This window comes from Rattus norvegicus, chromosome 7 (assembly GCF_021556685.1).
Source record: "Rattus norvegicus strain SHRSP/BbbUtx chromosome 7, alternate assembly SHRSP_T2T, whole genome shotgun sequence".
In the NCBI taxonomy this organism is placed as follows: domain Eukaryota; kingdom Metazoa; phylum Chordata; class Mammalia; order Rodentia; family Muridae; genus Rattus; species Rattus norvegicus.
The window spans coordinates 38319146-38346444 of record NC_141540.1 but is presented as its reverse complement, the minus strand read 5'-3'; the positions used below and the strand labels follow the sequence as shown (position 1 = coordinate 38346444).

The 27299-nt window shown below is 44.7% G+C and overlaps 1 protein-coding gene across 2 annotated transcripts in view; it reads right to left on the bottom strand.

The window, feature by feature from the left end:
- Positions 1-27299, bottom strand: part of Fgd6 (FYVE, RhoGEF and PH domain containing 6) — a 115511-nt gene that overhangs the window by 69150 nt on the left and 19062 nt on the right. For both annotated transcript variants that reach the window (XR_015624340.1, NM_001137645.1), the window contains 1 exon segment: positions 5421-5559. Coding sequence is in view for 1 of the 2 variants with exons in the window: in NM_001137645.1 (NP_001131117.1) it covers positions 5421-5559 (139 nt within the window). In the remaining variant the exon portion in view is untranslated.

Below are 27299 nucleotides of genomic sequence, written 5' to 3'. Positions count from 1 at the left end.
CTTAACCCCAACAATCTACCTGAGTGTCCCCTCAAACCCCCGCCTAAGATTTTTCAATTCTGATAGCAATAATATGAACATTTTATGTAGATACATATTTTTGCTTCTCTTAGATAAATGTAAATGTAGAATTTCTGGGGTAAATGATGACTAGAGTTAAGCTTTTCAAGAACTGCAACTATTTCCCAAAGCACTGCTTCTCCTTTTAAACCCTCCATGCTCTCACCAATATGGGCTATTGTCCATTCCTCTGTAGTTGTTTTTAAGTTAGTTGTCCTGGCTGACCTAGAACTCACTGTGCAGAACAGGCTGGCATCATGCTCACGACAATCTTCCTGCTTTTGCCTACCAAGTGCTGGGATTATAGGCATGTGCTGGCAAACGTGATTGAAGGTGGCTATTTGTTCAAGGTCATCCAGCATGGCAGTGCTAAGTCTGAAACACAACAGGGCCCTGAATATAAGCAAACCACTTCCTTACTCTGCAAAGACAAGGCATACTTAAAATAGTATGTATTCACCGGCAAAGGCCTAGAGAGCTCGCTGTGAAATGTTTAAGATTTCCCTTACTGTATATGACCAGTAATAGCTAAAAAGCTCCGTGTACTCCCTGTCAGACATTGTTCTCAGAAATGTCAGCATTTGTTCATTTGTTCAAAACAATCCTTGAAATAAGGGCCACTCGGCCCCTCGCTCTACTTCTTCTGTTTGCCAGGGAGGGAAACTAGGGCTTAGCGGAAGTGAGTTGTTCAAGATCATAGAGCTAGTGAGGGGTGGGGACCCAAACAATGTCACTCCAACTCTGTGTTCCCTTAACCACTATGAAAGCAAATTACTTAAAAACCTCCACTAGGCTTTGTAGGCAGTTAGCAGCTGTTAGAAAGGAGGCATTGATAGAGGCTGCTGCTGCTGCTGTTCTACATGAAGAGACACAACGTGTATAAGTTCCTCAGAGTAACTGAGACTTCTCAGAGTATTAGGAAAGAAAAGAAGGAAGGGAGGAAGGAGGAAAGAAAGATAGAAGGAAAGGAAGGAAGGAGGAAAGAGATAGAAGGAAAGGAAGGAAGGGAGGAAGGGAGGAAGGAAGGAAGGAAGGAAGGAAGGAAGGAGGAAAGAAAGACAGAAGGAAAGGAAGGAAGGGAGGAAGGGAGGAAGGAAGGAAGGAAGGAAGGAAAGAAAGATAGAAGGAAAGGAAGGGAGGAAAGAGATAGAAGGAAAGGAAGGAAGGAGGGAAGGAAGGAATGAAGGAAAGGAAGGAAGGAGGAAAGAAAGAAAGAAAGAAAGAAAGAAAGAAAGAAAGAAAGAAAGAAAATGTTACTTGTCCACAATTAGCTGGGAAATAGTCCCATTTAAAAAACACACACAAAAAAACAAAAATAGCGTGAGTGAGATGCCTCAGTGGGTAAAGGTATTTACCATATAACCCTAAAGATCTGATTTCAATCCCCGAAATCCACACGGGAGAGAAATGACTCACACAAATTGTCCCTGACTTCTATAAATCTGTGATGGAGCATGTGCTCCCGCATGTGTGCACGCATGTGCGCGCATGTGCGCTCACACACGCACACACGCACACACACACACACACACACATGACAAATAAATGTTAAAAAAGATAAAGATTTAGCAGGGACATGGCAGGGACATGGCAATGTGGCACCAAAGGACATGTAACTATGAAATAGAAGCAGGAACAGAAGGAAAGGCACACCCAAAGACAGACGGGACCTTAGACGTCTCCACTGACCACAAAATGAAGATGTCAGCCACAAAGTGACAGAACATGGTGTTGGGAAGAACCATGGAACTGGTCAGAGCCTGTCTTTCTACCAGTGTGACCCCCGGTACCATGTGCAGATATCTATGTGGAAGATACCACTTCCAGAGGAACTGGAAAAGATTCAAGTGAGAAAGAACAGGACAAAACAAACTCTGAATCAGGAAAAGAGCGAGCAAGGGTCACTCATCAAAGGAAGTAAAGCCTGGCTTTAATTATGGCTCTCACACAATGCTGTTTGAATGTTCTTTCTCAGACTCCCCACAGGCTTTGGCTCTCTGCACTCATTTAAATTCTAGTCAGCCATCACTTTCTCAGGGGCTTTCATCCAGAGTAGCTCCTACGCTTCCTAGCACATCACTGGAAACACTGAGGTTCTTCCTGCTGATGTATTTTCATCCCTCTTCCTCCACTGGGGTGTGAGCACCGCAAAAACATGGGCCACGATCACTGCTGATCTCTAACAAACCTGGTTGCTACCTGGGACATGAGGGGTATCCTCTACATAGCTATAGAAGGGATCCATGTTCAAGAAGCAACACAGAAAGTGAGCTTGCGGGGTTGGGGATTTAGCTCAGTGGTAGAGCGCTTGCCTAGGAAGCGCAAGGCCCTGGGTTCAGTCCCCAGCTCCGAAAAAAAGAACCAAAAAAAAAAGAAAGTGGGCTTGCAAGGTAGAGTGTGAAGGGTGTGAGTGTGAGTGCATGCGTGTGTCCATGTGCATGAGTGTGTGTGCATGAGAGTGTGCGTGTGCATGTGTGTGCGTGTGTGTGTGTGTGTGTGTGTGTGTTGTATCTGGGATATCCGATTGTTTTAAGACAGTGTCTTACTCTATAGTCCATACTAATCTGGAACTTACTATCTAACCCCAGATAGCCTTGAACTCATGCTAACCCTCCTGCCTCAGCCTCCCAACTACAATCACAAATGTGTGCTACCCATCCAGTTCAGAAATTACTATCAGCAAAAAAAACAACTCATCGCTGAACTTAAACTCCATACTGGAAAATATTCTAAATTTTTCACATATCATATCATTTATAAGTAATATTTTTTCACTTGGCATTCTTTAAGACAAAAAGATTAAGTAATTAGCTTCATGTAACCCAAATCATAGCTGGTAACCATGTTTATATTTATTTATTAATTATTTTATGTGGTTTGCCTGCATGTATATGTATGTGCACCACGTGCCAAGTCAGAACAGGGTGTCAGAGCCCTTGGAACTGGAGTTACAGACAGTTGTGAGCCACTGTGGGGGCGCTGGGAGGTGCATCCAGGACCCTCTCAGAACAACAAGTGCTCCTAACTCCTGAGCCAGCTCTCCAGCCCTGGGACTGAATTTTAGATAACCACAGTGTGCCACTCATTTAAAGGTGGGGGCAAATGTAAACAGACTAACATTATGTTAAGATGGGAGCACAATGGATTAGTAAATTATGACAACGGATCGGGTGACAAGCGTTTTCTCCCTGGCTTGCTACACTGTGAGAATCCTTTAAAATTCTATCAGGTAGCATTCCAATATATCTTGGGGACATTGTGTCCATGCTCAACTTCTCCCTTTCATAAATAATATCTTTACTCAAAGAGACAGGATTTCAAATGTAACATATAGATGTTTATAATAAACCAAAAATGACACAATGAATTTCCCTATCACATATCCTAAACTTTTATAAACATATGGACAATCTGCATGTCTCCCAAACACACACACAGACAGACACAGACACAAACACACACACAGACACACGCACGCACAGACACTCAGACACATACACACACAGACACACACACACAGACACTCAGACACATACACACACAGACACACACACACAGACACACACAGACATATACACACAGACATATACACACACACACATAGACACATACACAGACACATACACATACACAGACACACACACAGAGACACACACACAGACACACACGCACACATTAATGCATACACATACTAGATTATTTTAAGAAAATGATCATTATATTAGTAACAGTGAGATAGTCAACATACTCATTGTCAACCTGACGGGATTTAGAGGAACACGGGTAACAAACTTCAGAGAGCAACTATGAAGGATTATCTCTGTGCTGGCTAAATCAACTTGATACATACTAGAGTCATGAGAGGTAGGAACCTCACTTGAGAAAATTTCTTCATAAGACTGGGCGGCAGGCCATCTTCTTAATTAGTGTTTGATGTGGCCCAATCTTTGTAGGTAGTAATCTGGGCTAGGAGTCCTGGGTGCTATAAGAAAATAGGCTGGGCAAACCATGAGGAACAAGTCATGGCCTCTCCATGGCCTCCACAGCAGCCCTTGCCTCCATGTCTGAGTTCCAGCCTAGGCTTCCATCAATGGACTGTGATTCAGGATATGTAACCAACCCAAAATAAACCCTTTCCTCCCCAAGTTACTTTTGGTCATGGCATTTCATCACATCAGTAATAACCCTGTGACAATCCCCATTAGGTTAGCTCACATGAGAAAACCCACCTTCACTGTAGCTGAGTGGCACAAGGTACAAGGAAAGCAAGCTGGAAACTGGCACTGGTGTGCTCAGCCTCAAACTCCCGCTCGCATGACCACTGGACCATGAATTGTGATCCAAAATATACCTTTCTTCCCTCATGTTTGTCTCTTGTCAGGTATGTCGCCACAGCGACATGGTAATTATAGTGCAAGGGGCAATTTTTATTCTGTCCTGAAAAAGACATGCTCAAATACCAGCGAGAGAGCTCAGTGGGCGAAGGCACTCACTGCCAAGCCTGAAAACCTGAGTTTGAACCAGGAAGCCACACGGCAGAAGAGAACCAACTCCTGCACCATGTATCCTGACATTTCCACTGTGGCACAAAAGCATGCTCACCACTGCCCCATCCACCCACACACAGTAGGTTTACTTTAAAAGTTCTTTTTGAAGATGTGAGCAAACCGCAGTGCATAGGATTCCCTTCTTTCAAGAAACTTAACAACTCCCCTGGGTATGGCGGCTCATACCTATACTCTCAGGACTCAAGGCTGAGGCAGGAGGATTGCTATGATCCAGTGCCAGGCTGAGTTATACTGTCTCACAAACAAACAAGCAAGCAAGCAAGCAAACGAACAAACAAACAAACGTGCTGGAGAGTTGGTTCCGTGTTTAAGAGCACTGGCTGATCTTCCAAAGGACCCAGGTTCAATTCCCAGCACCCACAGGGCAGCTCACAGCTGTCTGTAACTCATACTCTAGGGATCTGAGATATACATGCAGGCAAAATACCCACACACATAAAACAAGATAAAACAAACACCCACAACAAACATGGTGAGAATTAGTATCAGGACAAGAACAATCCCCAGGGAGATTCGTTATCAGTCCATATATACACCAATATCCACGTACATACAGGCATATATAAAAAGCCAGTGAACATTAGTAAAATAATTCCTCAAAGCTACCAAATAACCCTTAGGTGATACGCAGTTGGGTGCATAACATTTTAGGTGCAGGAGCAGAGTTCAACTAGAAAAGCCCTTGCGGACTAACCCATGACGGTTGTTTTCCTTCAGGGTGACAAACAGCATGCCCATGCAGCAGCAGGCCAGGAGAAACAAAAGCAGAAATAATTAATTACCAAAATATACCTGTTTATCCTCCAGCGGGTCCGGCTCGCCTTTACTGGACTCGGAGCTGACGTCATCTTCGTCAGAACTATTGATGACTTCCTCATCAGAAGGCAGGTCAAGATGGAGCTCATCCTGCCCGTCCTGGCATGTTCCAGAACTGCATCAACAGAAATGCCCATTAATAAAGAAGTGCTGGCTAACCCAAACCAAAGCCAAGTAGTTTACCCTGGTCACGCGAGAGGAAGCACCTGAGAGATCTGGAGGAATTAGAAGAAGCCAGGACTAATGCCACCTCTACATTCGGACCCGACTGTTATAAACTCAAAAATTCATTCTGTGCTTAAAATTTAACCTCAGTGCAAATTCAACATCAGACTGATGATGCTAGGAAGGTGACCGGAGAGCACGTTTCCCAGCAGCCTCCAGTCTACATTTCCACCTGACCTTCCTTTTGAAGGCTGAGTCTGTACTGATTCCTGGTACAAAGCAGGAGGACTTACAGGGAATATAAAAAAGACTTGTTGAGAACTTGGGCCTTGGTATTTAAAAACAACAACAAAACAACAACGAAACAACAACAACAACAGAGTGTCAAACCTGCAAACCTCAGGAGGCCCTGCTTAGGTAAGCGACAGTCAACAGTGCAGGGGTAACCACCCCAGTTATCCCTGACATGTTCCTGCAGCTGAAGATGTAGGACAGGGGAATAGAGGGTCTCAGGCCCCCGCCTCCTACAGAAACTAACAGGAAAGAGGCCGGCAGCCTAATTAGGGCATTAGAACCTGCCCTCCAGGTGACTGTGACTCAGCCTGAAGCTGGAACAGCACTTCCAGCCCACTTATCTGTCCTTCCCTGCCGGCCTGACCTGGCCAAGGTCTTTTAGTGTGTACAAAGAGAGATCTCATGGAGCTAACAGCCACTGTTTCAATCCAATCTGTAAGGGGAATTCCAAGGTAAAGTTCCCCAGGCGGATGATGGGAACCAGTCTGGCTGAGGATAGACACACTCAGAAACAAGATGCTTTTAAAAACTGCCTATCCAAGACCAGGCTGGGTGTAACCCCAGCATCCAGGGCTTTGAGTAAACAGACGGCTGTGAGTTCAGGCTACAGTGTGAAGCTGTCTCAGCAGATAACAAACTGCTTTTCTGATGTTACTCAGAAATTAGTCTACCAGAGAGTTTGCAGGACAGAATGGGTAAAGGACCGAAAGAAAACTGTCAGGAAAAACACCCCCGCAGAACGGACACGCTTGCATCCCATTCCTGTTGTGGCCTTTTTTTTTTTCTTTCTTTAGACCACAGGCAAGTCACTCAACTGCCAGAGTTCCAAATTATAAGAATTTCTAATGTGACTCTTAAAAGCTATGGCTAAACTTCCTACCAGGCCCTCACGACACTATAGGAGAACAGACTTGCTTCAGAAGCCATTCCTGCAGTTCAATCGCTACACAGCGAAGGGGCTGGGTCTAGGCAAGATGACACAAGGAGCACCTCCTACCACCGAAGACTTGGTTTCCTGTGACTCAGTGGCTAGGGCCTCTTATCACTCAACGGGGCGGGGATGGTCACCTTTATCATAGGTGGCCTGGACAGGCAGGAGACTCACATCCTGGGGTGGGAGGGAGGCAGGGATTTTCCAGTCAGAGCGCTGACAAAATTAGCTATCCCTGGGAGCAGGGACCAGAGCCAACTCTGTTGGGTTGTTAGTTTTTGGTTTGCGTTGGGAAGAATAAAAACTAGTAAGCAAGGTGTTGAGCAAAGGGCCCATCCATGTAGACAGAAGGAAATGTACCTTTACTTAGGGGAGGTGGAGTGGTGGCTGCGCTGGGAACAGAGGAAGGGTCTCTCACGAACCTACCCCATCTACTTTCAAAGCCTCAGTTCTTCACCTCTGCTGATTGTCTCCAGACCCTTGCTGCCCCAGCACATGATAAACTTCTGGGCAGTGATCAGCATCTTCTGGAAACCTCCTAAAGAATGCAAAAATCTCAGAACTGACCCTGACCTACAGAACCAGGACCCAGTAGCACGAGAAGTCCTGTAGCATCTAGACTTTTCCCATTAGCCCCCTCTGGACTTGTCTGGACACAGGGATGTCAGGTGATACGTGATGGAGATTTTGATTTTGGTTAGAGCTGAAAGTGGTCCTCAGTAAACATTCAAAAGGGCTTTATTAAGAAGATCATCTCTTCCTGTCATCTCTTGAGGATTTTGAGGGGAAATGAGAGGGCTCGCACCTGTAATCCTAGCAATCAAGAGGCCGAGAGACATGGCGATCATGAGTTTGAGGCCAAGCTGGACTCTAAAGTCAAAGCAGGAAACAATGACAACCGCACATGCTCCAGAAATGCACTGAAGTGCAAAGGTCACTATTTAAGAGCACGGAAAGAAGCTTTAAACAAGGGCAGGGTTGAGTATATGACCGAGTGGCAGTGTTTTTCTAGCATGAACAAGATCCTGAGTCATTCCCAACACCACAGCAAGTGACGCCAGAACTTCACGGATCCAAACATCCTGACATAAAACAGTGGGACCCACGGGTTTCCAAGGATTGCTTTCTAAGATCTTCCCAGAGTCTTTCTATCCCTCTTCACAAATCAGCCTCTTCTAGAGCCTAAAGCACCTCATACCAACAGCAACACCACCCCTAGTTTTCCTCATTAACACGTAAGCATGAGACGACTGTGTTTTCAGCTGAATCCCAGTGAACTGCCTGACACGGAATTATCTCCTGTAACTGGCTGTTCTGGAACTTTCTCTGAAGACCAGACTGGCTTCGAATTCAGAGACCCGCCTGCTGGGATTGAAGGTGCATGTCACCACCCAGCTCTCTTTCTACAGGGGATCGAGAGGAAGGATGGATGTACGAGGGAAGGAAAAACAAAAGCAAAAACGAATGGAAAACTTTAAGCTAAGGATCTAAGAAAGGGGAGAGCGGTCCAAATAGAGCAGCATCCATGAACTACACCCAGTCAGTAAATTGTTTACTCACATAATGAACTGTAGTTTCCAAATCAACCTAGCTAGATTTAGGCTCCTGATTGGTCCTCACTGATGCCAGGCCTGCCGTCTGGAACTGGTCTGTGCTCACACTTCCTCAGAGATCAACACCTATCACTGTCTGTTTTGCGGGCTAGTGGAACAGAACAGTGTTTCCTCCACATCTTCCGGCCCAGTTACTCCCTATGTAATAGTAGAGAAAAAGCTAAAGCGAGCTTCAACAGCAGCCAGAACACACTGCCTCCCTGAGCCATCCTTTCCGAGTCAGATTTGCTTCTAGGAGGAGACAGGTTTCTAGGAGATCCAGAGAAAACAAAGCAGCCAGAAATCAACTATTGATAGGTGCGGTCCTTCAGTTCCAAGTGCCAAGGTCTCTGGAATCACCTTACAGAGTTAGGTTAGGAAGTTAAGTTCTTCCCATGCTCCGTGGCCAGAGCGTCCTCCATTGGTAAATACATCAAATGTTACATAAAAACTTTACAGCAGCAGTTCTCTTAGAAAACACACCATTGACTTCTTCTAGGTTTTAAGAACGTAAAACCCGCAGAGTTGAACCAAAGGTCACCACAGAAACACTCTTATTCCCTGGCACTGAATAAACACCTCAGCAAGAGAAGGAAGACAGCAGAGTGGACAGCCAGAGAGGCAGTCTAGCTACCGAGCGTCGTCTCTCAAATCTGAGCAAAGACGCCCAGGATAATGCCTGATGCTTCTGAAGTTTCTGTCTCATTACTGATGCAAAGCATGTAATTCTCAACTCCAGCCTTTTCTTCTTCCGCCCTCCACCCTGCCTCAGTCTGAAGAGAACGCCCGCGCATGCTCAGGGTGCTGTTACAACCTTGTTAACGGACTCAGAGCTGTGACTTCGGGATGTGTGCTCCCTTTGGCTGCTTCTGTATTTATCAGGGAATGAGCAGGAATTCGAGATTGGGGGGCTTGAAGGATGAACATTACACGGGAAACAGTAACTTGATCCATAGGTAGAGCGAACAGCTTCAGAATTTCACCAGAAAGTGGTTATTTCAATCCCACTGAAGACTCTGGATTCCGGTGTCACGGGAAAACCATGAGCCAATCAACGGCAACATGGAATTGAACACCTTTTCTCAAATAGTTCTGTTTGGTTTTATTTTGTTTGTTTTGCTTCACGGTGCATGAGTTCGGACCCAGAGATTCCTGCACACTACTTAGGCAAAGGCTTTACTGCAGAGCTACAGACACTGGCCCCAAGACGTTCTTACTTAAGTCCACTCTGAGGTCTTATAGTACACCTAAAATTTCTCCTAAAACAAGCAGGATGGTTCTTATGACTGTTTTATAAAAACCTGTCAGAGCCAACAAAATTTCAGGAGTCCTATGTCCCCGCCATGTTTATAGGTTTCCCACACACGGGACAGCATGTGCGGAGTCTAGGGGGCAACCTAAAAGAGATAACAGAGTCAGAGTTACCTGCCCTGCCCAAGCACTGCAGTCAACAAAGTGACTCTGCAGGGAGGGGATGGAATCCTCTGCAGTCTCCTCACAACCATGCTAGCCTTCCCTTCCTCCCCGCACCCCTTCCTTTTCTCCTTTTGAGACGGGCCCTTACTCTGTAGTCCCAGGATGACCTCACTTCTGATCTCCTGTCTGAACCTTCACAGTTCCAGGATAAAGGTGTACACCAACACGCCCAGCTGCAAACTGCATTTTAATTTTAAAAAAGTAATGATTTCATCAGCTGGGTCTGGTGACAGACACCTATAGCCCCAACTGTGGGGAAGCTCTGGCAGAAGAATTGTGAGTTCCAGGACAACCTGGACGATCTAAAAAGACGTATCAGGAAAACAAGTAAATAAATGAAAGTACGAAGTTTTACTGTCATGAGGTCAGTTTAAAAACGAACGAACAAACCCTGTAGTGTGCAAACAGTGCATTAATCTTTTTCATTTAAAACTTGATGAATATGGAATAAAAACCCTTCAAAACTTAAGTGGGTGGGATAGTAGGTGTCTGTTAACCAAGATAAAGAGAAACAAATGAAATAGACAAATAGATCGTGTGTATAGAGTATGCATGATAGTGTTTTGGTTCATAAACGTTAGAGGTGCTAGCAATCAAGTCTCTAAGGCTATCAAGCTGGGCCAGTGAGAAGGCTCAGTGAGTAAAGGTGACTGCCACCAAGCCTAAGGACTTGAGTTCAGTCCTCGGAATGTACGTGATGGCAGGTGAGAATGGGCTTCCGCGAGTTGTCCTCTGACCTCTATGCAAGTCAAAGAGGAACAACCCACAAATAAATTTTTAAAAATTAATTAAAAAGGAATAGCAAGCCCAGTTCTGTGCTTGAATAGATACCTTGCTTCCCTGAAATATGAGCTAGAGATTATTTTAAACTGGCTCTGAGAGGCTGTAAGAAAAAGGAGAGAAATGGGCTTCAATGGTTGACTTGGTCAGCACATACTCTTCAGTGTCCAGCCCTTATAAACAGTTGCCAACCCCTCCACGGAACTGCATTTAGTACTAGGACTCTTCAAACTGGGCCCTACTGAGTAAAAACTAAAACAATGTCTGAATGTGACCCTTGAAGCTGATACCTTTTTTTTTTCTTTTTTTTTTTGGAGCTGGGAACTGAACCCAGGGCCTTGCGCTTGCTAGGCAAGCACTCTACCACTGAGCTAAATCCCCAACCCTGAAGCTGATACCTTAAAGACAGTCTTCACGCACGGGTTAACTCTGAAAGTGGCTTAAGGAAAAAAAAATAATTAAAAGTACTGAAGTATGAGAGCAACTACACAGACACAGATGGTCCCTTTATGTAATCAGGTAACAAGTCATTAAGGTTTAACTAAAAAGGAGTTGCTCTTTTTTTAAAAAGGAATTTCCAGCAGTGACCATAACAAAAGATTAAAACTGGGAGGCTCTATGTGATCAATGGCTAAGCACCTATTTGGAAATAAGTTAGGTCTGTGCACAATATTGCTTATTCTCCAGCCAGTATTGGTGGGTTGCGAAATCAGGACATAGTATTTCTATGCAGAAGGAAAATGAATACACAAAAAATATTTCAAAAATGTGCTTTTGAGAATTGAGGATTGCAGCTCAATTATACGGTCCAGATCCATGCCTAGCATGTGCGAGGTCCTGGAACACACACACACACACACACACACACACACACACACACACACACGTACTTTTTAAACATACGTAAGACCGTATGCATACATGTACAGATATGCTGGCGTATGTCCACAGGCTATCCCTGGAGAGACTCAGAACACAGTGATGACTGAAGTTCTGAGAAGGAGCATGGTGGCGCATTGTTTTCTAGTAATGACAGGGACTGAACCCGGGACCACAAGCATGACAGGAAAACATTCTGCTATTGAGGTGTCTTCTCTATTAATTTTGCTACATTAAGAAAGGCTGCTATCCACATTCGTCACTACTTTATTAAAGACCACACCACAAAAAAGTCGTAGCAGTGCACACCTGCAAACCCATGTAGAAGACAGAGGCAGAAAAATAGTGAGTTCAAGGTCTGCCCGGGCTATAGAGTTCTAGCTCAGCCTATACAGTGAGGCTTTGTCTCAAGACCAAAAGAAACAAAGGCAACAACAAAAACCTCAACATGTCAAATAGAAGGTAGCCCAAAGCTCGAGTGCGTGTATACGTGTGTTCTTACGCTTCGTCTTCTATCCAACCCCCAGGCTTAGAAGGCTGCCTGTTTCCCGCATATCGGCACAGTGACCTTTAGAAGCAACTTTTTAAAAAATCCTGTGGTTGCACAACCTACAATCCTGGCACTTGAGAGGGGAAGGCAGGAAGATTAGGAGTTCAAGATCATCCTTACACATGGGGATTTGGAAGTCAGCCTGTACCCAGAGATCCTCTCTCAAACAAAGCACAAACACTCACGCACGCACGCACGCACACACACACCCCAAGGACAGAAATCCTTTAACTCTAAGACTACAAGAAACCATAGACTTCATCTTTCCTTTAGGCTTTAGCCTGTAGGGGGCTTGTTTGGCATAAGTCCCTTCCCTTGGTAATGGACAAACCACACCTGCTAGGCAAGCACTGTACGACTGAGCTACAACATCAGCTCTCGAAAACAAAATAGCAGAGGTCAGTAGCTGGGGCCAGAGAGTAACCATAAAACCGGTGGCCTGTGCCAAGGTGAACAGACTGTGTTCTATCTTATCAGGGAGCTCCCTGGCCTGTAAGGAAAAATGAGTTCTGGTTCCAGTTCACCAAGTAGATAGTGAAGGGACTCCAGGCTGAGCACAGTCCGGCATCTTGCTCTCCACCCCCAGCTTAGCTAGCTGGGAGGCAGCCAGGTCAGGTCTGTGCTGTTTCTAGCCTAGAAGTGAAAAGAATCCTATAAAAGTCTACACCAAAACAAGTACTGAGCTAAAATAGCGACCTCGTATCAGCGACTCTGCTGTTTTCGAGTTTGGAAGGCTTTGAGGAATGATTCCTTAAAATAAACTTCCTGCAGTGCAGACTGCAACCTTTCTGTTAATACCCACAGAAAATCACTCCACGGGTCATAAAGCTACCACCAATAAAATAGAACGGGTGTCTAATCTAGTTTATTAGCATACCGAAAGCTGACGTTTCCTTTTTTCTTTTCTAACGGTCTAGTTACTCGTGTTCACAGGTACTTCCCTCTGCACATACATGTGCGTGCCAGAAGAGAGCATTGGAATTCATGGGACTACAGTTACACACGGCTGTGAGCTGCTCTGTGGGTGCTGGGATTTGAACTCAGGACCTCTGGAAGAACAGTCAGTGCTCTTAACCACTAGGCCATCTCTCCAGCCCTGTCTGAAAAGTTTTTAGGTACTGTGGACCCCACACTTTTTTCTTTTAGTCCTTCATGGCAGAATATGTATGTATTTAGTACCAGCCCAAACAAGGGCCACTAGAAACAACGGGCTGGAGATGGCCATGTAAGGCCACTTCCTGTGTGCAAACCCACGCACACATATTTACATATACATGAACTTTACTGGTGTATCAGACGGGACTAAAATAAGCCATCTATATCCTTTATTTCTATAAACAAAACCAATTTGAGAGTCTATTACGCAATTATTATAATTCAACATTCTAGGGGCTAAATAAAGATAATCCATTAGGATTGATTAAAACATTCAAACTGTCGATTACATTATTCTTTCTCTTTATTTTCCTACTAAGTGTGGCCTTCCTAAAAAGATAAAAGAATTAGCATACGCAGAGTAAAGGGACCATTATCCTGAAAGAAAGTATGGTCTAGGGATGGGTACGACTTAGAGGTAGGAACCCTTACCTACCGCGTATGCTGTGGTCTATTCCAACCAGCAGATCAGCAAAGCCAAACGAGGGAGGTATTGATTGAGAGAGGAAAGGAGGGATGGAGGGAGGGGGAGCAGAGGGGGTTAGCAACAACCAAGGAAAGGCAGGGAGACAGGGGGCATACTTTAGGTGATGTTACAGGAGACACTGTGGCTTATAGAGCCCTGTGCATCCTGCTGTAGTCAGGGATTCGTGAAAGGGGTAAGTTTGAGAAATGACTTCAGCAAGTCATCCAGAGCACAGGAATCCTGGGGGACGGTGCACACGGAAGCAGAAAGGTGGGCTGGGAATGACATGGAGAAGAGATGGGGGAAGAATGGGGTGGGCATTTCTGTGAGAAGAGAGAGGAGGGCTGCTGCTGACAGTCGCTGCCTGGCAGGAAGCCAAGGCAGAACAGACAGACAGCCCTCTGCCCCAAGGCAGAATGGACAGTCATCTACCCCCAGTCCCCATGAGCCCTGGGAACACTGCACACTCCCTGCAGCTTTGCCAAGATCTAGCATTCAGGAAGGAGCCAGCACGGGGACCAGCCAGGAGGTGAGACTGATCCAAAATGAAAGCTCGCCCAGTGGGTAGTGCCTCTCAGGGTGACTACTTGTTCTGTGTCACTTGCGTGTCCTCCAATGTCAAAGCCTAATTTGTCCCAGTGGCCACTGTGGACACTTTTGGAAAATGTGACTTGGTATGAACCACTACACTAGCATAAAAACAAAAGGGAAGACACAATTTCTGCCTTGCTATGTGAGGCAAGGGAGGTGGGCCTGAGTGGCTAACCCCAAATTCTCCTCTAATCTTGGTTTTACTAGAGCAAGTCCTCAGACAAAGCCAAACGGCCACATTATCCATCTGAATAGGGAATTACTCCCAATCATAATAAACTTCCTGAAGGATTATTCCACCTTGAGATACAATGCCCACCTTCCATAGTTCCTGGGGACTCATTTTATTCCTATGTAGTGTTGAGAGATAGCTTGTATCCCCTCTCTCTCCAGCCGCGAATGTATGTTGACCTTCAGTGGGTGTAGAATTTTGTGTATTCAGCCAAAGCAATGACCCTAGAGTAAGAATCCCTCCCTCGCTAACAACTAAGATGGCCAGCAGAGAGACTGTCAGCTTCCTGAGGTGGACAAGCAGGCACACTCGCTTTTCTAAAAGAATTGCCCTGAACAACCACATCGAGGGGCATCTGAAGTGGGCGCTGCATACGCCTAACTATATTTTGTAAAGATGCCTAGATAGGTGCGTGGTAAACTCAAGCAGTGTCCAGGCTGAAGGCATTGAGGTAACGTGGCAGTGGTCTGGCATGTTCCATGTTCCATAGCACGTGAAATGTTACACTACACCCAGACCTCACTGTAATAAAGTATGAGGGAGATATAAACAGACAGTAGTTAAACGCAGAGGATGTCTGCTTTCACTCCCGGATTTTACACAGATCTGTTCAGTGTCTCGCTTCCGAGCAGAAACAACACCCCTACCTAGAACTTCCTTCTAGGGAAAAGGATAGTAAGTGGCTTGGGCGTCTGTAAGGAGGCAATGTTGGACGGGGTTAAATTGTTCCTCATGATTATATTTAGTTCACTTCCTCATTCACGGATACCTGTGAATAATTCCAGCACCATCTGCCTTCCGTGTGTATGAGACAGAAAAGGTTTCTCGTAAATGTCTCCTCCTCGGGAACAGCTATGAATCAATAACACCAAAGACCCAAACAGAACACTCTCCCACAGAGCGCCCTGAGACACGGGCCTATTTTCTCAAAACCAGGGGAGCTAATGGCAGTCGGGCAGGTATTCTCCTCCATTCTTTTACGTTTATTCATCACTGAGGAATGAACCTAGGGTTTTGCCCGTGTGGGATAAGTGCTCTACCATGAATATGCTATCAGGCTTTCTTCATCTACTCTTTGCTTTAAGAACAGAGTCCTGCGATGTAGCCTGGGAGATGCTCAGACTCCTGATCCTCTTGCCTCATACTCCTTCAAGTAGGAATTATAGCGAGGCGCTAACACACTGGACTTTCCCCACTCCCTCCGTCCTACGGATCAGGGTGCCTCCCACTAGCTATACTGTTGACTAATTCTGTTTATTTTTAGAATCTTGGAGAGCCGCCTCCTCAGAAAAGCTCAACAGTAATAGCAAACTATGATGGCATCTTCTAAAGACGTAGAGTCAGGGACATGTAAAAGAAGTAAAGACAACCATCTATTTAAGAAGGGGGATACAGGTCCACTCTGAAGAGGACCCCAGGCATTGCTAACCAGGAGCAAAGGAGAGACTATCCTCCACAGGGAAGCAAACACTGTCTTAGTCCAAAGCGGACTTGTGTTTGAAGCCAGGCTCTCCCTCTCATTGGTCTCTATGTAACTGGTTAGCTTCTTAAGCTTTTTAATGAAATGTTCCTTTCAACCATAAATAGAAAGACTACCACCTGCTATTAAAGTTAAACGAAACAATGCTAGCACGTCTACCATACCCAGAAGACAAGAAATAAATACAATTTAAACTAATCCTCAGGGTCTAGGCAGATAAGAGTCAGTCGCACCCCTCATCAAAGAAACTTCTTTTTACAGCGTGTGGAGACCATTACAGAAAAGCACAAGCAATGACCATGCGGCGTTGTGGGGCCCAGTCCCACACAATACATCTACACCCTAACTCCTATACCTAAGGCCCAGGGATCAGAGGATGAGGGAGTGGAAAGACAACTGTAAGAGCCGGGGGACAGGCTGTGTGACTCCTAGGAAAGTCAGGAGCTATGACCACGAAGTCTCACCACATGACTTCTAAAACATGAGCGGAATAGTGACAGAGAGGAGGACGGGGGCTCATGAAACCTCCACCCTACACAGAGAAGTGCAGGCAGCTAAGGAATGCTGTGAATAAAACTGTCTTCCCCAGGGAAAGAACACATCAACTGGTTACACAATACCAAACAATCAGCTCTGAAAACATACAGACAGGGACATTATAAAGACTGACCACGCTGTATTTATGTATTTAGAAATATAGGAGTGTGTCTGTCTGCCTGCCTGTCTGCCTGTGTGTGTGCGCGCGTGTGCATGTGCACATGCACGCATGTTTTTGTGTGTTATAATAATAATTAATTAAAAAATAGGTCATACGTAAACGAGATCAAGGAGAGGTATATGTAAGGGTTTGAGGAGGGAAATACAACAACAACAACAACATAAAAAAACAAAACAACAGTATCAACAATAAAGGAGGGGCTGGAGATAGAAAATAGGTTAAGAACACTTGTCGCTCTTGTAGAGGACCCGGGTTCAGTTCCTAGCACCTACATGGTGGCTCAAAACTGTCCATACTTCAGTTCTAAGGGATCCAATGCCTCTTCTGACTTCCCCGGGATTCAGTCATGCACACAGGACACAGACATACAAGCAGGCAAAACACTCAACTACACAAAATAAAATAACTGTAAAAAAATTTTTTTAATATTTTTAAAAAATAAAAAAAACAGAGCAAAAAGTGTCATCCGAAGAGAAAAGCACTGGGGTTTATCAAGTAGATAAAATGGCCGGAACCTAGATCTGTTCTTGTTCGCCCCTAGTAAGTCCAGAATTTGATACAAACCTGACCTAGGTGTTGCAGGGATGAATCAGACTTAATCTTAGTATCTGAGTGGGGACAGTACAGTGCAGTTAGGTGTATCCACCTGCCACTTGTTTTTATAATGCCTACCACGTTAAGAACTTTTGTTTTCTTTTGTGATGCAGAGTCTTAATAGCCCAGGCTAAGCTCAAATTGGCAGTCCCACCTTGGTCCCCCGATTGCTGGCATTATGGTGCACTGCCATGTTTGGCTCCCCAGGTATCCTTTCGAAGGGTGAAAAAAAAAAACCAAACTATTTGACATGTGAAAATGCTATACAACATCAGACTTTTAACTTGAAATGCAGTCTCTAAGGCTTTTTCCACTTTAAGGAAGTATGAAACCCCTATTTAGAAATGAACTAAGGGTACTTCGCTTCCTACTGCGAAAAGAAGTTTATGTTATAAAGGAATGTGCCTACAGATCAGTCTTACTGGAACCGAGAATGCTTGTTTTCATACAGTTCTGCACAGGTATAGCTGTGTAGGTACGAGAGGAAAGTTATGGCTTGTTGAGTATAAAATATTCCCCACTGGCCTTCCGAGGGTAAGGTTTGCTAGTCTGCTGTGTAATTACACCTGCTCTGAACCAAAATGACTGGTGTTTGGGTCCCAGCCTGCACTTACTGGTTTCATGGAATTTTAGTAAGTCTTTCACTTCTCTGTGCTTCAGTTTTTCTCATTCATAAAATGAGACAATAGTGGGCCTACCCACCAGAACTCTGCGAGGACTATATCAATCAACTCAAGTGATTCACAGACAATGCTTCTGTACAGAGAGCTAGGCTGCCTGTCCTTTTATCCTCTCCTACATAGTATTATCTGTCATACTCAAGGGAAAACCACGATTGCTGCAGACCCTGCCACCCAGAAGCGGAGAGGCGATTACTTGAGAAGAGCCTCCATGTTATCAGTCATGTGAAACTGCTCACCTCCTGTCTAAGTGTCTGAGTCTAAGCGTCTGGGTAAAGAACTCCTTCCTGCGCTGAAGTCCGGTGAGCCCCGCAGCACATCTCCTAGGGCTCTGAGATTAGTTCTGATGCTTCAGGGTGGCTTCCTACTTGTGGGGTAAAACCCTCTAGTTCTGCATTATATTGTCTTTTATTCCTAAAGGGACTTTAGTCACTTTACCTCTTAAGCACACTCTTTGTCTCTACAGAGTAATAATCACCTCGAGGAATGGAAACAGCGGCAAAGAGCCTAAGCCCGACGCTGAACAACCTCCTCACCAATGCACCAAAGCTGCTGTTTTCCTATCTTCTGTGACCAGTTTACAGAGTACCCTTGTTCTGTCTATGAATAGAGAAGAAAGCAAGGGGTGGTAAGCAGGCAGAGGGGCACACCACCCATCCATGCCTGGGCGCACCTTGCTCTCCCTGGTTACAAGCAGCCAATAGGTCGGGCTTTGAGTTGGACACAAACCTAGGCAGAGGAAGATGGGGCTCTGATCCTGACCATCTGCTAGGTCAGTCTGTCTTTCTCTCCCTGTTCACCAAACAATAGACTCCCAGAGACACTGTGACGCCTCCTAAACTTTCCATTAGTGCTAAAACTTTCCATAATGAAGAGAAAAACAAACCAACAGCAAAAACCAAACAAAAACAATTAAAAAAAAAAAGACTTCTTTCCCTAGTAACAGGGGAATAAAAAGAATATCTCTTATTTTATAAATTTAAAAAGTTCTATATAATTTTTATAATTAAATTAACACAGAGTTTTAAAGTCCCCATTCTCCCTCCCCAAGTTTACCAGTATCAGATATTTTAAGCAGTTCTCATGAAAGTTTTCTTTTTTAGTATCTGTGAAGGGAAAAGTCAAGGCAGGGCAAGTTGAAGACAGGTTTTCCTATTTCGTTTTCCTCATAAATGATAAAGCAACTACCCCAACCAACCAATCAGACCATGTTGCTACAGTCTGGTTAAGCCACAGCAATCATATTTTCCTCATACTGACTGCAGACAGTCTCTAAAGGAACTCTTCCAGTACCCCAGATCTCTTCTATCTCAGCTCAAGGTCAATGATCAAGTCTTTATATATTGCAAGGTAAACGGAAGGAAGAAATGCTCGCAGTTGAGCATCAGGAGATGGGGTAATGTGGAAACGCGCACCAGCTGCTTTGAACTGCATTCATAAACACAGGTCTGACTGACAGTGTCTACCTGGAGGGAGGGTTCCAGCAGAGCAGCCAACAGAAACCCTAACTGGGACAAGATTTCAGCGGGCACACAGAGAGCACATTCACTTGGAGAGTGCTGACGTCAGGTTCACAAAACACTTTTCCTTTTTTAACAGGCTCCGAAGAATGAGTGTTTAGAACTGCTATCTTGTTCGTCTGCTTCCCGACATGTTTTGTACATGGCACAGATTGACTCCATGTGCTACAACACCTAGCTGGCTTAGCGCTCCTACTCGTTATCAACCTAATATAATGACACACAAAAAGTAGCTGAGATCTCGTTTTAGACTCTTTATTGTGTGAAAGAATTAATAGTTAACCGGGAACGACTACAGACCAAAGCATACCTAAAGTAATTCGAGCATCAGACAAACTCTAAGCTTAGCTAGAGTTGACACATTTGCTTATTTTTATAATATTTAAATTCTGTCCTATTAAAAGATTTTATGTGTGTTAATGAGTTCCAATCCATTTCTTTCAGCCACAGAAAGCTTTTGTCCTTCTGAGTTTTCTTTTATATTCTTCACTAAACATTAAGGCCAATTTTCTTTCCACACTGCCTGTTGAAAGGGGCGAGGTGGGCTGCTTCTTAGGAAGCCTAAGCTTTCTTGGAGCCCTTGCTCCTCCCACCTGGCCTCTTGGGGGCTGAGTACACCAGGCTCTACTTTGCAACACAGTATAGTTTTCTGAAACAGGGTCTTACTCTACAGTGTAGGCTGGTTGAGAACTTACTCTGCAGCCCAAGAACTAGAAAGAATAGCAGAGATTTTAAAGAGGGAAGTTGCTGCAATGGTTCTTTTAATTGTTACCTTGACATAATCTAGACTCACCGGGGAGAGAGTCTTAAGAAGGGATGTCTACATCGGGCTGGCCTATGAGTGCCTTTGTTGGAAATGGTCTTGATTATCTTAATTGATGTAGGAGGGACCCGGCCTAAAAGTGAGCAGGACCATTCCCTGAGTGTATATAAAAGTAGAAAGAAAGCTGAGCACAAGCATGCAGAAATCATTCATTCCTTTACTCCTGATTACATGTTATATATGTGTATTTATATATATATATATCACATAAATACACATCACACATACATGTATATGTGTATACATACACATATGTGTATATAATATAGACACACATATATATATACATATATATGTATATATTTTTCCCAAATGGACATCTTACCAGGATATTTCTCACCAGGACATCTTGGTAAACTTGTTGCTAACTCCAAAAACAATCTATGTAAGTTGTCTAGATTTTTTTCACTCCTATTCTTAGTATACTGAAGACATAGACAGTTCTTTATTTAAAATGAATTGCTTCAATCTTTAGATTTTTTTTTAAATTTTTGTTTTGTCAGTTACAATTGTACTTTCTGAACAGTACATGATGGTTTTTTGAGGTTTTTTTGTTTGTTTTGTTTTTGTCAGCTTGACACATGCTAGAGTCATCTGAGAAGAGGAATCTCAGAGAATGCTTCTGTTGGACTGGCCCTTAGGCAAGCCTGGGGCATTTTCTTCATCAGTGATTGATATGGAGAGCACATCTCACTGGGGACAGGGCTCCCCTGGACACATGGTCCTGAGTTATGTAAGAAAGCACACTGAGCCATCCCAGCCATCCCACGATAGAGTCAGATGCTCCCTATGATTTTTCTTTCTTTTTTAAAAAGATTTATTTATTATATATAAGTACACTGTCTCAGACACACCTGAAGAGGGCACCAGATCCCATTACAGATGGTTGTGAGCCACCATGTGGTTGCTGGGACTTGAACTCAGGACCTCTGGAAGAGCAGTCAGTGCTCTTAACCGCTGAGCCATCTCTCCAGCCCCAGATGCTCCTTGTGAACTAGCTCACTCTCTCTTCTCCAAAGGAACACTCTTTTAGCCGACAGCAGCAATCCTCCCAATCCATGTAACAAAATTAACAGATGTTTCCTGTGCATTCTGGGAGCCAGGTCAGTGGGACACTAGTGTACTCAAACTGCACCTAGACTCTGACCTCACACAAACAGAACAGTATGTAACCTCATTGCTATTCGCACCGATGTAATCGCCTCGCCTGTGCAGTACCAGCTAGGTGTGATGTCTCCCAGTGCTGACTCTCCCGTATTTGTGGCTGGAGGGGGAGATCAATGAAGTATTACAAAGGAATGGTAAGTTAGTGCTGTGTAACCATTAAACACCTCGGGACAGGGTGTCGTACACTGCTTGGTAAGCAGTGGAGTACAGTAAACACTGTTATTTTTATTGCAGTATGAGTAGTATATGCTAAACAATATGCTACAACGTACGGCCACATCCATTCCGACTCTCTGCCAACACCCATTCCAAGCACTAGTGATACAGTGATGTAACACAGTGCACCTCCCAAGGTCACGGAGGCCATGCTTTACAAGGGACAGAGTCATAAGCAGACAAAGCACTGCTATAACGGGAAATGGCAGGAAGAAAAAAACGAAACTGAGTAAGTGGATAGAAAGCAGCAAGGTATGTGTAGGGGTGTTATCTGTCCTTCTTCCGAGGTCAGAAGAGGAAGGACTAAGGGTGTGAGTCAGTGAGCCGAGTGCTTGCCCGGCAGGCATGAAGCCCTGGGTTTGCCATGCAGAACTGGACAAAACTGGATGTGCTGGCCCAACCCTGTCACTGCAGCTCCTGGAAGGTGAAGGCAAGAGAAGCTCAGGTTGAAGTCATCCTCTGGCACATAGTAAGTCTGAGGCCAATCTAGTCTACATGATATCCTGTCTGCATGAACGGGCAGAGTAAGCCCCAGCACATACTAAAGGATGGCACTGAGTGGAGCCTACAGGGTAGGAAGTCGTGTCTGGGTAAGGAGTTTATTAGACAGTGTAGCAGGGCTGTAAGTATAACCAAGGGGAACTGACATGGTCAGCAGAAGAGGTAACAAGATCAGAAGCCTGCGAGGCTGACTGCGGCCAGACACAAAAGGCCTTAACACTAGAGTACAGAGCTAGAGATGTATTTAATAGCGAGTGCGATGCCAATAAGGTTTTTTTTTAAAGATTTTTTATTTTATTTAATGTATATGAGTACACCATCTCTGTCTACAGACACACCAGAAGAGGGCATCAGATCCCATTACAGATGGTTGTGAGCCACCATGTGGTTGCTGGGAATTGAACTCAGGACCTCTGGAAGAGCAGCCAGTGCTCCTAACCACTGAGCCATCTCTCCAGCCCGCCGGAATAAGGTTTAATAACGAAGTAAGTCTTAAAAAGAACGATGAACTGAGCTGGATGGATAACGTAATCCCAACACTCAGTAGGCTGGGGTAGGAAGGTGATGAGCCCGAGCTGTAAAAGCTAATCATATAAATCATTTTCCTCAAAAAAATAGTAATACGTATAATCAAATAACCCAACCACTCTCAAAACACACACACGCAGCACGCACGCACGCACGCACGCACGTGCGCACACACACACACACACACACACACACACACACACACGAGCAGGCGTAGGGGGCCGAGGACGGATTGGGCTGTACCTTAATGGTCAGCATCTGTTTGGCATAAGTAAGGCCTGGGGTTTTTACCCCCAGCACCACAGAAAAAAATAAACAGTGACTTCACTTAAGTGTATATACAGAGGACAAACAGGACATTGAAACGGCATTCAACATCATTAACCACCAGGGAAATTCAAACTAAAAGCGCAATAGGAGATCATTACACACATATCACGCTCTAAAAACTAAAACCGGTAACAGTCACCTACTACTGGCCAACAGGCTGAGACACTGGACCCCTGCCTCTCCGGCGCTTCACCAGGCTGGGAACGTAGCCCGGTGCCCTTGCTCCAGAAAATGGCCAGACGATTTCTGGGTTGGCGAGATGGCTCAGAGAGTAAAGAGCTAAAGAACCTGCTGCTTGTCTAACTACATGAATTCAGTCCCTAGAACCCATGTAAAGGTGGAGTGAGAAAGACCAATCACGAAGTTGTCTTCTGCCCTCCACAGGTATACAACAAACACACACACACACACACACACACACACACACACACACACACACACACACCTTATACACACAATAGTGAAAAATAAAATTTCAAAACGGGCTTGATGATTTCTTACAGAACTAAGTATCACCTAAGTAAACGCACTGTTCCGGCCTTATCCAAAGGAATGAAAGTGTCCAAAAGAAATGTCCCTGACAGCTTGGTTTGTAAGAGGCCAAACAGCACAGCCAGCCTGTGTATCGGCTGACAGGAATTCTGTAGAGGCCGGCTGACAGGGACAAGTTGGACGGACCTCCAGAGAGAGAGCCATGGTGAGTGGCAGCGGCTGCATCCTGCACAGCTGCATTTTCTATACCGGGAAAGCTGAAATGCGAAATGCTTTAGCGGGATTAGCTGTTGCCAGGGACAGGGGAGAGAGGTGACAGAGGGGTGGGTGGCTTTAAAAAGGCAAGGACAGACTCTGAGGAAGCCTAAACCTTAGTGAATTTTATCAAAGGTCACTTCCTGGTTGTGATCCTTTTCTCACAAGGTTTATAACATATTACCACTGAAGGTAAGGGACCACATTAAATATGCTTAGCTCCTCTCCCTCTCCCTCTCTCTTTTCTCTCCCTCTCCCTCTCCTCCTCTCTCCTCTCTCTATTATTTCTTTGCTTCATTTGAATCTATAACTGTATCAATAAAAATGTCCAAGAACAACAATAAACCATGTCTAGAGGCTAAGAGCTGCCTGGAGCATGAATAGAACAGGGGACGATTCTATGCTTCTTGATTTCCCAGATGTTTTTTGAGACTCTGAAGGGTCTAGGTCTTGGCTGGCCTAGAACTCAAGATGTAGATCAGGAGGACCTCAAAAAGATTTGCTGGCCTCTGCCTCTCAAGTGTGGGAATTAAAGGGCTGGCTAATGAACTTCCACTGAAGTGAGAGAAATGAGCCAGGCGCAGTGATTCATTGTGAGTTTTACATACAGAGCTCCAAGTCAGCCAAGACTGTGTGTATAGCAAGACCAGGTCTTGAGAAAAAAAAAGAGAGAAAGAAAAAAAACGCATTTTACTATCAATTTCACTTATAAGTTACTATATAATCCAACAAATAAAATCTAAGAATCCAACGGACTCTGAAGCATCCAGTTAGCTAAGTAAGAGGGAGTGACCTGAAAGCACCCCATTAGCAGTTAAAATGTCACAGTGGTCCCATGAAAACCAGAGCCCTCTGAAAACGACTATCTGTAGGCAGGAATCTCTGGCCATCCAGACCTATCTGAAGATGAAGGCCATCAGAGCCTACTAGGCTCTCCGAAGGCCAGAAGGGCAGCCCAGTGCTGTCCCCCTTCCACCCTGCCTCAACCAGGAAAAGTGGGAGAGCAAGGAAGGCAGGAAGTGAGTTACACAACACCACAGGCCTCCGCTCATGCGCCTTTCCACAGGAAGCATCCTGACGACCAGCCTAACAAACATGGGCATTTCTAGGTAGGTTTTAGTTTGACTTAAATTGAGAAAAACATTACAAATCCATTGAAAGTCTGGATTACAGGGCATTTTAACTGAAATACGGTTTGAGTACCTTCACGTACCTGTGTCTACCTAATTGTAGACAGTCTTATCCAGCTTACTTTAGAGAAACCTGTTACAACTAGCACAGTAATTAAAGTATGCAAATAGTGTAAAAATACCCAAGAGGTGTGCATGGAGGTAATTTAAATATGATTTATGGCACAGATTTGCTTGCAATGAGACAGACTGTGGTTACTAGCGCCTAGGCAGGATGAACCATGCCAGTGGGATAGGTGAAGACTGAACCCTTAACACACACACACACACACACACACACACACACTCACTCCCACACACTCACACGCACACCCACAGACTCACTCACACACACACACTGACACACATTCACACACACTCATACACACACACTCATACACACACACTCACACATACACTCCCACACACACTCCCACACACACACTCACACACACTCGAACACATGCACACTCAAAAGCACACATTCACATACATTTCCGAATACACACACACACACACACACACACACACAAACTGCACTCGCACAAGCATGTATGCACACAAGTGTATTCATGCATGCATACACTGAAGATCTATATCAGTTTCTACCTGATATGCCAAGGGAGAAAAAGAAAGGAAAACAAAACGTAATAGGTCATGAAGTAGCATCTCGAAAGTAAAGGCAAGCACAGCAAACCTACGACAGGCCAACGTTAGTGGCCAACTTAGTAGCCATAGCAATACGCTGAGGAACAGCTCTGAATTTATCCTTACTGAACACACACCCGCATCTAGTGTCCAGGTCCTAACCTTCTCATGACCCAGAATATCCAGAAAGTCTACTTCTTAAAAAAAAAAAAGCTCACAGTCACCATCTGCCTCTGGGAGAAAGACCCTCCCATTTATTTAAGCCCTAGCTACAGATGCCTATCATCCCTACTGCCTGGGAAGCTGAGGCAGGAGGGTCAAAGGTTTGAGGCCAGTCTGTTCTCATCTCAAAAAAAGACGTGATATTATCTTATTAGATAAGGTATTTTAGTCTTACAAAATTATTTCCTTTAGTGATTAGCTTTATTAAATAATCAGAGAACTTCAGAGGTTAGGGGGAAAAAAGGACCTGACAGCACAAATGAGAAACAGAAAACAAGAGAGTCAAACAGCAAGTCTTGTGTAAGCCGTATGCATAAGCCACACACACAATGCTCTCCGTGAATGACAGAAACCGCATTTGACTTGCTTAGAGTGGTGGCTACCACTAAACACACAAAATGGAAAATGTGGTGTAATTCAGTTTCCAGGGTTTGAAGCACCTCTTGCCTAGCCATAAACACAGCAATAACTGAGCTTTTCTTGCTTGGGAAAAAAAAATCTAGGCACTAGGAATAGATTTGAAACAGGATTGGTTTTTCCTTTATACCTCCTGGGTTAAAAAAAAAAAAAAAGGTTCCCAGTCCTCTCCGAGTATTGAGCATGATAAGATATCAAAGCCATGGCTCACAGCGAAGAATTAACATGAAGGGGCTATGACTTGAGTCGGTTCGCCACAGGATCGGAACTCTCAGTTCAATAGTTGGTTGTCTATCTGCTGTCTGCGTGTCCTTCAAATGGTAAGATCCACGTTACAGAATTGCAAGAACTAAGTCATACATGCAATCGCTCCAAGCATAATGCTCGGCCAACCAGAAGTGATAACAGTACACTCTGGTCACACACCAACCCTGTGGTGTCTGGTGCCAAGGGCATTTCTAGAACTTGGGACTCTCTGACTTTTGGTAGGGCAGAGGAAGCACTGGGTTGAAGGAATCAGGCGGTACAGGCAAAGAACGTGTTTTACATTTTTGAGCCAGGTTTGGTGGTATGCTGAGGCTGGGGCAGGAGGATGACTTGAACCTTAGCTAGGAGTTTCAACCTGAGCAGCATAGTAACACACCCTCTAACTCATACTCCGAATCACATGCTGAAAGAGCCTGCTTAATTCAAACATTCTCCTCCCCAGCCCATTTTCAACCCCCCGGGCCACGTAAGTCTGTGTTCCGGGGCAGCTGTGTGAGCCATCGCATCTCTCACGGCAGAACTGGGGGATGATACGAGCCAGTCTGAATCTTCCCACCACTGAGATGGAAAGGAGCTTTCTAAGGCCTCTGACTTTCCCTAGAATGCTTCCACCAGCATAAGGAGAAGGAAGATTACGAGCTCCAGGCTGCAGCCCTATCTTACAGTTTCTTGGTAGAGCAAACCAAAGTCCATGAGTCTATCTAGGGTTTTGATTTC